The sequence below is a fragment of the Musca domestica genome, unplaced genomic scaffold (genome assembly GCF_030504385.1).
Source record: "Musca domestica strain aabys unplaced genomic scaffold, Musca_domestica.polishedcontigs.V.1.1 138, whole genome shotgun sequence".
Lineage (NCBI taxonomy): Eukaryota > Metazoa > Arthropoda > Insecta > Diptera > Muscidae > Musca > Musca domestica.
This window is the reverse complement of record NW_026712189.1, coordinates 198,518-210,872: the sequence shown is the minus strand read 5'-3', so window position 1 is coordinate 210,872 and position 12,355 is coordinate 198,518. Positions and strand designations below refer to the sequence as shown.

General features: G+C 40.6%; 1 protein-coding gene across 1 annotated transcript in view; it reads left to right on the top strand.

The window, feature by feature from the left end:
• LOC101890545 (uncharacterized) overlaps positions 1-12,355 on the top strand; it is a 189,712-nt gene that overhangs the window by 168,534 nt on the left and 8,823 nt on the right. Inside the window, exons 5-7 of the mRNA XM_059118946.1 lie at positions 2,881-3,211; positions 4,598-8,004; positions 8,074-8,285. Coding sequence (XP_058974929.1) covers positions 2,881-3,211; positions 4,598-8,004; positions 8,074-8,285 — 3,950 coding nt within the window. The remainder of the gene's footprint in view (positions 1-2,880; positions 3,212-4,597; positions 8,005-8,073; positions 8,286-12,355) is intronic.

Sequence of the window (12,355 nt, the reverse complement as noted above, 5' to 3'; positions counted from 1 at the left end):
ATGAAATGTCAAACAATTTTGGGGAATATTGTACATAAAATCGTCAAAATACCAAATATAAGGAGGTACTGATATATGGGGCCTATACGAAGACCTGGACCTGCATAGACAATTTTCTGTCATAGACTGTAATTCCCATTACGAAATCTAAATACGAAAGTTGAAACAACTTCGGTGAATAATATCGCTAATGTCGTCAAAATACCGAATATTAGGAGGTACCATGATATGGAGGCTATAAGAAGACGTGAACCTGCATACGCAATTTGTTGTCCTAAGCTGTAGTACCCATTACGAATTCTAAATATAACATTTGAAACAACTTTGGTGAATAATCTTCCTCAAATCGTCAAAATATCGAATATCGGGTAGTAGCGTTTAATGTGGACTATACGATATCGTGGATACATTTCTCTTCCAGGGTGTAATGTGCTTAGAACTAAGTTCTAGTACGAAAAAAATATCAAAATACTAAATATAGGAATGTACCATTGTATGGGGGATATTGATATGGTGGACCAATATAGACAATGCACGTCCAGGGGGTAAAGTACTCAGAAGGAACTCTTTTTGTGGATTTCAAGACAATTTCACTGCCAAAATTTGGCTACAGTCATCAAAATACCGAATATCGTGGGGTAACGTGGAACGATATAGCCCATCTTCGAGCTAGACCTGCCTACAGACAAAAGACTGATCCTTGCAAAATGTTAGCTTCAATTCTTTATTCGACCGGACGGAAACGGTCTAAAATTATTATTTCGATGAGTTACAAATGGAATGACGAACTTAATATTCCCCCCCCCCCATACTATGTATGAAATTGAAATAATTCAACCTAAAACTCTGTTTTTCGGATGACATAGAAGAACAGGGTGAGTTGGAAAAACTGCAACAAAATTCAGACTGCTGTCATTTCACAGCCACTCGTCCGACAGCTGTTAAAATTATTCCAATGACAGCTCATTATATTGTTTACAAGCGTACAAAAAGCATTTTGGTGAGAATTTTCCAGAAAAAAAGTTATTCGAGATGGAATTCAAGCGTGGTAGTGTGATTTCTTTATATTTGGCTGGAAAAACACAAGTGGCTATTGTTAGACCACTCCAGCATTTAAATGTGAATGAATCTTTTGTGTCTCGTACCATCGCTCGTTGCCATGATACTGGGAGCGTAGCCCGACGTCAAGGAAGTGGACGGAAGAAAACAGCAACATCAGCAGAAATGGTTCGAAAAATAAAGAAGCGACTTATCGAAACCTGCGTCGCAGTGGCCGAAAAATGCCTCGTGATCTGAACATATCGCAATATTCCATTCGGCAAATATTGAAAAGTGGGCTCGGGGTAAGGCCATTGAAATTCCAAAAAGTGCAAGAACTAACACCGTAACAGAAAGAAACTAGACTCAAAAAGGTTGATTCGCTTGGTCGAAAGTGGTGAATTTGGTTTTCTCCGATGAGAAAAAATTCGTTGTCCAGCAGTTCGTAAACAAACAAAATGGTCGTGTTTACTTGCCAAAGAGGTCAGCTGAAAATGTGCACATTCAGTTGACCAATATCACTCAAGCGCCGGCCATGGTGATGGTGTGAGCCGCCATAACAGCCGATGGTGGCTTTCCGTTCGTATTAATCGACCGTAGCATCAGAATAAATGCCGAATATTGTCGCGAAAATATTCTGGAGGGTGTATAAAAGCCTTGGGCACACAAACATTTTGGCCGCAGGCCTTGGGCCAGGACTCAGCACCATCGCACTCAGCACGCGCTAACCAAGAATGGTTACAAAATGAGGTTCCTCGCTTCATTTCCAGCGCACAATAGCCACCAAAATCTCCGGATACCACTATTGTGTCTGTAGTATTTTGGTTGGCAAGGTTGGCACTAGAAAATACCAAAGTGCCGATCGCATCAAGCAAGCGCTTCGCCGGGAATGGTCCAAAATACCACAGAGCACCATTCGGGCAGCATGGGACGGTTTCGTTGTGTGAAGGCCGTTTGAAGGCCATAATTCGTGCCAAAGGTGACCAATTCGAACGAATCTAAACTTATTCTAAAATTTGATGCTATTTCCGACAATTTTTGCTTTCATTCAATAAAATTTAAAAAAAATGTAAAAAGTATGGGGGGTCTAAAACTATTATTTCGATGAGTTAAAAACGGAATGACGAACTTAATATACACTCCGTTCTATGTATGGTGGAGGGTATAGAAAGTCAATATAGGTTCCTGATTTTACTAAAAAATAATGTCTTCTATGAGTGCTTGAAAACCATTTTCACTAACAATTGTTGTAGAAATAACAAAAACGTATTTTCCATGGATTCCTTTACGTTTTCTAACCCCCTATCATTAATTTATAACCCATTATTTTCTTTACATTCACAAACTGACCTATTTATCATTTTCTCTCATTTTTTGCCATCTAATAATTAACCTCCTACCCCATCGTATGGTTGAATCTCCCCCCCCCCCCCCGCATATTTGAAATAAAATATCAAACTAAGGAAATCATTGTTTCACTATGTCAAAATATGGTAAGAAAAAAAAAATCGGAATTTCATGTTCACCTCTTTCATAGTAGCCGAACTAGCGGACATAGTTTCAGAACACGGTAGAAATGTTTGTATGCCTATTGTTATCTTAAATAATATACTTAAAAATTGCATTGTAGTTAGATACACAATTTTGAGACACTGTAAAATCTAGAAAATGAAAAAGAAAAGTAGTTTGAATATTTCTCTAGCAGTTATAATTAAAGATCGGTTTCACAATCTCCATTGGGGAGCAGATCTTTAGTTTCTGTAGTTTTTTTTTTTTCGAAAAAAAAGATATTTCATAATTTTCTAAATATTTTTTTTTCTTTACTTCTCTGCTTTATTTTAGTGCCCCCAAAAACTCCAAACCCTGGCTTAGCACTGGAAAGTTAAGCTGCCGAGGCAGCATGTCGCCCGGACCTCTAGAAGCGGTGTTCTTTGGCCCCCAACCTGTGAGTACAACAAAATGTAGTGGCGGTCCGGCGGGAAGACTGCTACAGTCACGCCAACTGCATCAAGAAATATGCAGTCTACTTCTAGGCGCTATTGAACAACTGAAAATAGCCCTAAATGAATTTAGCACCGTACTCCCACCGAATATCAACACACAAATCGGTTCACCACCATTTCGAGAAAACGATACCAACGATCGACTGCATAAGCTATTGGAACAAGCTAAGGTATGTGTGAGACAGGGATGGGAAATAAAAACAAATGTGTCATAGATGACTAAGGTTTTTTTAATGGGAAAAAATGACTTTAGAAAATCAGCCCTTAGAAAATAAGGCATTTTTCTATAGAAATAATCGGTCCTCAGTGACTGGGGCATTTTTTCAAAAAAAAACAAAATAGGTGTTCCGCGAATGGGGTATTATTTTCTATAGAAAAAAATCGATCAAAAAAATCGGCCTCAGAGACAGAGACATTTTTTTCTGTAGAAAAAAAATCGATCCTCAATGCCTGAGACTATTTTTTCTACAGAAAAAAATCGGTCCTCGGTACCTGTGGCTATTATTTTCTAAATCGGAATAAAAATCGGTCCTCAGTGCTTGAGGCTTTTTTTCTAATGTAGAGAAGGTCCTCAGCGGCTGAGGCTATTTTTTCTATAAAAAACGGTCCCCAGTGGCTGAGGCTATTTTTTTTTGTCTATAAAAAACGGTCCCCAGTGGCTGAGGATTATTTTTTCTATCGGTTCTAAAATCGGTCCTCAGTGACTGAGGATTTTTTTCCATACAAAAAAATCGGTCCTCAGTGATTGAGGATTTTTTTCTATAGAAAAAAAAATGGCCCTACGTGACTGAGGTACCGTGAAAAAAAAATCGGTCCTCAGTGGTTAAGGATTTTTTTATACAAAAAAATCGGTCCTCAGTGACTGAGGATTTTTTTCTATACAAAAAAATCGGTCCTCATTGACTGAGGATTTTTTTCCATACAAAAAAATCGGTCCTCAGTGACTGAGGATTTCTTTCCATACAAAAAAATCGGTCCCCAGTGACTAAGGATTTTTTTCTATAGAAAAAAAATGGCCCTACGTGACTGAGGTACCGTGAAAAAAATCGGTCCTCAGTGGCTAAGGATTTTTTCTATACAAAAAAATCGGTCCTCAGTGACTGAGGATTTTTTTTCTATAGAAAAAAATCGGTCCTCAGTGACTGAAGATTTTTTTCTCTATAGAAAAAATTCGGTCCTCAGTGACTGAGGATTTTTTTTCTATAGAAAAAAATCGGTCCTCAGCGACTGAGGATTTTTTCTATAGCAAAAAATCGGTCCTCAGTGACTAAGGATTTTTTTCTATAGAAAGAATTGACCCTCAGTGAATGAAGTTTTTTTTCTATAGGAAAAAATGGCCCTCAGTGACTGAGCATTTTTTCTCTAGAAAAAATTGACCCTCAGTGACTGAGGATTTTTTTCTCTAGAAAAAATTGACCCTTAGTTACTGGGGATTTTTTTCTATAGGAAAAAATTGATCGTCCTCTCAGAAATTCTTTTCAAATTTCAATATTTTTTAATTTTTCTTTCTCTCTCTCTCTCTCTCTCTCTTTCTATTATTTTTCCTTTTGTTTCAGACCCACGATTCCGAAGAGGACTTTACGATACGAGCAAATTCGGACATAGCCCAACTATGCGCAGAATGTATTATGTTCTGGCGCCGGGTGCTTATAGCCTCCACCCAACCTTCGGTTCACACCCTGTTGGCCAAGAAGCATCACATTTTGCGGGTACGACGTTTCTCCGAAGGTTTCTTTGTCATGGAAAATCCTCGCCACACAGCGGCCGGCTGCTACGACAGTAACTATCAAAATTATGTGGCCATATCCGAGATGGCGCGCAGAAGCCGCTACATGCAGTCACTACCCCCACTGCCGGTCCATTGTACACCCATCGATGGTGACACAAATTCAATGCCTTTAATTTTCGAAGATCGTTATGTGGAGCCAAATAAATTTACACGAAAAAGAACAGGTTCCGAGCCACATTTGAATCGTGTGGATATGTCGGTGGTCAATGGGAAGAGTAAGGGCTCGGGTGATAAGACCGTTGCAACACCCAATGGACGGGCAGCCTCAGCTTCAAGTGGAAAGGAGTGTTCTTGTGGTGCGGGTGGCTTTGATTATTCTGCCACAAAGTCCAATGGGGTAGCTGGGGTTTTGACGCCCCGCTTTGCCTTAGGCGGAGAAATTCTACAAGCCAGCTTGACCATAGCACCCTCAGCTGCCTCCAAGGGACCCGGTTCAAATAATACCACCTTGAATCACCGTTACATGTCCAGACATTCTGTGAATGGTCTGCTCGACGAAATCGACAGCGGTCTGGATCCATCCTTGCAGGAATTTTGTGATGTGGGCAGTGCTGGGACTTTGCCGGCCAGACACAGCAAGTCCTTGGATCAATTGGATGGCACGATCCATAGTACTCCCTCCTTGAGAACCTATCACCACAGTACCATGACAGGTTATCCTGCCAAGTTATCAGAAAGTGAAATAAATCATCTCGCCAGCTATGGAGGAGCTGGAGGGGTAGGAGAGTCCCAGGAGAAAACATTTAAGGGCTTTGGTTTGAATGGCAGCCGCACTAAACCCAAGGTCCAGGCCGAGGATTTGATGCGCAACATCAATGAGTTCCGTTTGAAATATAAAAATTTCGAAGATCCCTGTGTTCCGCCGCCACCACCGCCTGTCACCGCCAATGGCCAAATGCATTACAAAATCTATGGGGCCAATACCTTGGGTAGACCGCCCAATCTGGATATCCAGGCGGCCAGCAAATACGACTACCTGCATGAAATTAAAATGCTGAATCCACCCAAAAAAGTGGCGACCGAGCAGAAGCAAAATTCCTACTACAATTCCCTGCCCAAGACCATTGCAAATGGTGAGATTGTGCCCCGTAACTCATATCCACCCATAAAGACCGTCCCCCAGACAAATGGGGATACCCCTAATGCTAATACCCAAAGCTCCATAGTTTGGCCACAACAAATTGCTATACCCCGCAGTAGTTCTTCCCAAGCGTTAAGACAAAACAATGTTGGTCCCCATCCAGAACTGGAGCCAAATGGTACCATACCCCGGTCCGTGGAAATTGCCCGTGTAAGGGTCTCGGACCTTAAAGAGATGCTGAAAAATGGCACACTGCGCAAAGAGTCCAGCAGCTCAGAAAGTGATATACCCTCCAAGGTGAAGAAGGCCAAGGCAGAACAGAAAATGTTGTCCTCCACCAGTGTGCCCTTTAAGCTGGATACAACCTCCGCCCAGGACCAGGAGCAAACCACCAGTGGTTTTAGTGAATCTCTGCCCAATTTGGTGCCGCCTCCGCAATTTACCACCGAGGCAGTGATAAGTGATTCCACCTCCTCGCTGAGTGAAGAAAGTGGTTGGGTATCCAGTCGCCGCAGCTCCATTGTGCCCTCCTCACCGGAAACCATACTCAAGCAACAGCAAACCAAGGAAAGAAATGAACTGGAAACCCGGCTAAATGGAGAACAATTACGCCTGAAGTTACAAAAACTTTTGGAGCAGCAAAACAAAAATAAAAAACTCAAAGAATCGCGAGGACAACTAAAGACGCCCAGCGCTCTCATTCCAGAGGGTTCGCTAAACAAAAAGGTGTCCTCTGTAACGGTTAAAATTAAACCCGAACGTCTGCGTTCGGAATTGCGTCGAAATCTGCGTAACATACCCTACAATGAATCTACCGAAGTGGAGGACTCGGACTTTTCGCTCATGCAGAGCCAGAGACGGGAACGTTATAGGAAGACAGAGAAATCCAAATCCGATTTTGATTTGACCAGCATTAAGGAGACCAATGGCACAACGGTGGCTCTTACAAATGTGCGGGTGCCACCGCCACAGCAATTTCAGGATGATCTTCTGCCGCCCGATGAGTTTCGTGATCCACCGCTTAGCAACAACAACAACAACAAGGACAAATCAAACAAGAAACACGAACTTAACACGTCCAGGGCCAAGGATATGCTTCCTCCAGCTAAACCACAAAATGTTCCACCAAATTATGTAACCATGACGCCGGCCAATAAATCTGATACCTATCAAAGCCTCACCCAGCACTCATCTCCCTCATCACTGATACTACCGCCAGCTCCACCACCTCCTCTCAAGGAAATTCCCCAACATGCCATGAACCTGAGGCAACCCATTGTGGCAATAGATAATCCCGTCTATCACATCTATGAATCCATGAAACCCATAACCCCCGCCAATATTTTTGGCAATAAACCGGTTGTACGATCGCACAGTATTGTTGAAATGAAACGGCCCAAAGATTTTGGACAGATCAGCAACACCACCAACACCATTAAAAGTTCCCAGCTGAACAACAACAAATCCAATCGTTCCACACCCTCCAATAACTCCTCCACCAAACTTTCCCTAAACATCACTGCCTCACATGCCCAAGGTCCCCATCCTGCTCATCCTCCCCAGCCTCTAGAAAATGGCAACGAAGACGAAAACAAAGAAAACTCAAATTCTTCTTCATCAGCCGCAGCAACACAGCATCAACAACATTGTAACAGCAACAGCAACAACACCTCTTCCACGACGGTTGTCCGTTCGTCCAGCACCAAGTCGACCAAACATCACAAGAACAGCCAACACCATAACGCCAACAGCACCAAGGGCCACCAGGAGGCCAACAACATATCTTTAATGGAATTTGAAAAATATCGCGAAGAATTTCGCAAACAATTGAAATACAACGGCAGCATTTATTCAGACTTCAACAAACTCTCCTCGGAGTTGCCTTATTTTTATATCAGCGATGAATATCGTGCCTTCTCACCGAACGGCATGCATTTAATTATTTGTGTTCATGGCTTGGATGGCAATTCGGCCGATTTGCGTTTGGTGCGCACCTATTTGGAATTGGGACTGCCCGGTGCGAATTTGGAGTTTCTAATGTCCGAACGCAATCAGGGTGATACATTTTCCGATTTCGATACCATGACTGATAGGTAGGGGAGTTGTTTTTTTTTATACATTATATATAGCATTCTAAATTTTGTGTGTGTGTTTCCCGGCAGACTTGTTGCTGAAATTTTATATCATATCGAAACCTGTGGACTCAATCCGACACGCATTTCTTTCGTCGCTCATTCATTGGGAACAATTATTGTACGCAGCGCCTTGGCGAGACCACAAATGCGTTCATTATTGCCGCGATTGCATACGTTTTTATCATTATCGGGACCGCATTTGGGTACATTGTATAATACCAGTGGATTAGTTAATATGGGTGAGTAATGAAGAAAATATAAAACAAGTAAATATACCCTCAGCCCTCTTCACCCTCTATGGAGTGGGTTTTGAAAGAATGGGTCAATATTGTTCATTTCGTATCGGACCTAAATAAATATGATATAAATATTATTATAGAAGATGGATAAATCAATTGTAAAGAATCGCTGAGTTGTTTCGCAATTTATGACAGATAAAAATATTGAAAATTGTGTCCCTTTGTGGGTGAGGTACCAGCAGGTGTTCGCAAATATATAGCATCTTCACAACAGATCTGGTGTTAGCAATAATGCTTGTATGAGTGAAAATTTGAAGAGAGTTGGATCCTTATTTCACTTTCTTTGAGCGTTATGTTTTTCAAAATTAGATATTTGCTTCCCTTTCTCTGCAGAAAATATATATTTTTAAAATTTCGACCATTTGTGGGGGAGGTACCAGAAGAAGTGGACCGATATACTCCATCTTTACACCAGACCTTGGGCTAATAAAATGATTGGGATGTGTGAAATTTAAAGACAATCGGACTCTTACATCACATTTTATGAGAGTTGTAATTATTCAAAATTTTGACCATTTGTGGGGGAGGTACTTGAAGGAGTGAACCAATGTTGTCCATTTTTGAACCAGAATTTAGCACTGATGCAAATATTACGACTTGCAAAATCGGATCATCGTTTCCCTTTCTGTGCAAAAAATATGTATTTTTTTTTTTTTTTTTTTTGAAAATTTCTACCCTTTGTGAGGGAGGTACCAGAAGGAGTGGACGGATATATTCCATCTTAACACCAGAGCTTGGGTTAATATAAATATTGGGATATCCGACATTTGAAGACAATCGGACTCTTACATCACATTTTATGAGAGTTGTTACTTTTCCAAATTTCGACCATTTGTGGGGGAGGTACTTGAAAGAGTGAACCGATATTGTCCATTTTTACACCTAACGTAGAACTGATGCAAATATTAGGACTTGCAAAGTTGGAGCAAAATCGGATTATCCTTTCTCTTTCTGTGCAAAAAATATATTTTTTGCAAATTTCGGTTTTTTGTGGGGGAGGTAGCAGAAGGAGTGGACCGATATTGCCCATCACCGAACTCGATCTAAGTTTGACAAAGATATTACGATGTACCAAGTTTGGACCAAATCGGATACTCCCTTCGAGAGTTATCGTGCGCACCAACCAGACAGACAGACGGACGGACGGACGGACATCGCTAGATCGACTCCAAATGTTCTGAAACGGATTTGGTCCAAAGAGACCTAGGGTCTAAAACCCTTATTTCGACTAGGCACGTTTTGACCGTATCAAATGATATATACCCTCTGTAGCCATATGACTGAGGGTATAAAAATAATTCTTTATTAGTGCGGTTCGGCAAACTGGACTGACTGCGTCCAAAGTGAATTGGATGACCATTGATTCCGGGTTTCCTTTGTAATTATTAGATATGCTATAGACAGGCTTAGAGTAAACATCAAATCGTTTAACATTCGAAGATCATACGATGACAGAATTCTAGCTCCTGAAGGCAAACGTTTTCTCCGAACCTCTTTCTCCCCGATGTACTTTAGAAATTGTTAGATCGAATTGGTTACCTTCTAAGAAGTTGAGCTAGTTTCTCATTATTAAAGGTCACATCGGCTGGCTTTTTCGCAAAAAAAAACTATGGAGTTTAAATTGACTTAGTATAAAATAGGATTCGGATATCCTTTATTTCATTCCTTTATTTTACGAAGAAGCCAGTAGGTTACATATGCAGGAAAAAAATTCTAGATAACCTTAAGTCATCGATCCAGTTGAATACTATTACGTTTTAGATGGTGCTCTATAAATTCCACAGTTGTCGATTGTTAACCCCAATCCTAAACATCCTGTCAAATTCTCTTTTTCCACATCCTAATCCTCTTCATTTGGTTCGGCAATATTCTCTAGTTGCAATTTAAAAGCCGACAAAATTCCTTGCATTAGGAAAAATTTTTGGTAAGCGTAAGCTTGAAATTCGGCAGTCAAATTTGTCTTGCAAATGAACGACATATCTTCTCCCCTTGGTCTCCCCTTAGGTCACGGAAGTCCAAAGTTCGTACAAAAACTTATTTCTTATAAGACAGAAAGAGAAATACAATTATTTTCATTTGATATTACGTTTTATTGTTGAATGAACTTATACTGTACTGATTCTGTGGTAAGTACAACTTATCCTACCCGTCTTCGGTCCGGAATTGCCAAATGGTTCTTCGACTCGACACCTGGATAAGTACTCGAGACAGGATTTATACCTAAGGATTCGGAATTGTGTAGTCAAGTCTACCGGATGGTTAATGCCAGAGACCTTGATAAGTACTCAAGCAGGACCTATGAGGGAGTGTAAGATTTCGTCTATAGGAATACAGTAAGCTACGGTATATACAAAGCTACGGTTGCAATAGACCTTAATAAGTTCTCAAGCAGAATACAAGAATAGTCCAGGATACAGCTGCGAGAGATCTTACTTAGTACATAAGCACACTACGAAGATATTCAAGGCTACGGTTGCAAGAGACCTTAAAAAATACTCAAACTACAAGGATATTCAAAAATACGGTTGCATAAGACCTTAAAAAGTACTCAAAAAGACTACATGGATATTTAAAGTTATCGTTGCAAGGAACCTTATAAAGTAACCAAGGATATGGTTGCGAAAGACCTTAATAAGTACTCAAACAGACTATAAGGCTGGAAATACATAAAGAGCATATTTGGTTGGCTTAAGTCATCGGCTGGCTTCTTCGGAAATGAACAAAGGAGCCTAGGGCCAAAATCGAACTAAGTCAACCTAAATCTCCTTTGTTCATTTCCGAAGAAGCTAGCCGATGACTTAAGCCAGCCAAATAAGCGCTTTATGTATTCCCAGCTTAAGGATATTGAAGGCTATGATTGCATCAGGCCCTAATAAGTACTCAAGCAGACTACAGGGGTCTACAGGAGGTCTGTCGGTTGCGAGAGACCTTAGTAAGTGCTCAAACAGACTACAAGGATATTCAAAGCTACGGTTGCAAGCTGTCTACGAGGATATTCAAGGATATGATTGCGAGAGACCTTAATAAGTACTCAAGCAGACTACAGTGATATCTAAGGACACAATTGCGAGAGACCTAATTAAATACTCAGCAGACAACAAGGATATTCAAAGCTACGGTTGCGATAGACCTTAATAAGTATTCAAGTAGACTGCAACGATACGATTGCGAGAGACTTTAATAAGTACTTAAGAGCACTACAGGGATATTCAATGCTGCTGTTGCGATATACCTTAATGCAATACTCAAACAGACTACATTCATATTCAATGATACGGTTTTCAGAGACCTTAATAAGTATTTATGCAGACTACGAGGATATTCAAGGATACGGTTGCAAGACATCCTTATGAGTACTCAAGCAGACTACAAGAATATTCCAAGCTACAGTTGCGATAGCTACACAGACTACAAGAACGTACAAGGATAATGAAAGGACATACAAGACTTACAAAGGGTGTCGAAGGACTTGCACAGGATTCTTCAAGGAATTCTTCATGATATGTACGGATGTCTACCAGAAGTCAAATTTATCTTGCAGAATGATTCCCAGTTATTTTATCCTTCCAGAGATCCCATTCTCCTATACATTGCATTGTTTTTGGTTGTTGATCCTGATTTCAACTCTCGATTTGGCACTACGATATAACTACAGTTGAGGTTTAAGAGCCGAAAACCCTTGAAAGAGCCTTTGGTTACTGTAATTTACCTTCGCATTAACTTAATTTACCTACACCATTTTGTACAGAGGGAGAGATCGTATTGTTCTGCTCGTTATACAAATTGAAAACTTTCTACTATTCATGTTGATTCGATTACTTATTAGAATGGTTTCTTCCTAGTATTCCCCGAGTCTTTTCCGATGGACGTTATATCTGAGAAAATTAAGGTGAGAATACATAATACGCTTTTCTGACTGGCTTAAGTCAGCGTCTGGCTTCTTCGGAAAGGGACAAAGGAGCCTAGGGCCGAAATTGAACTAAGTCAACCTAAAACTTCTTTATTATTTA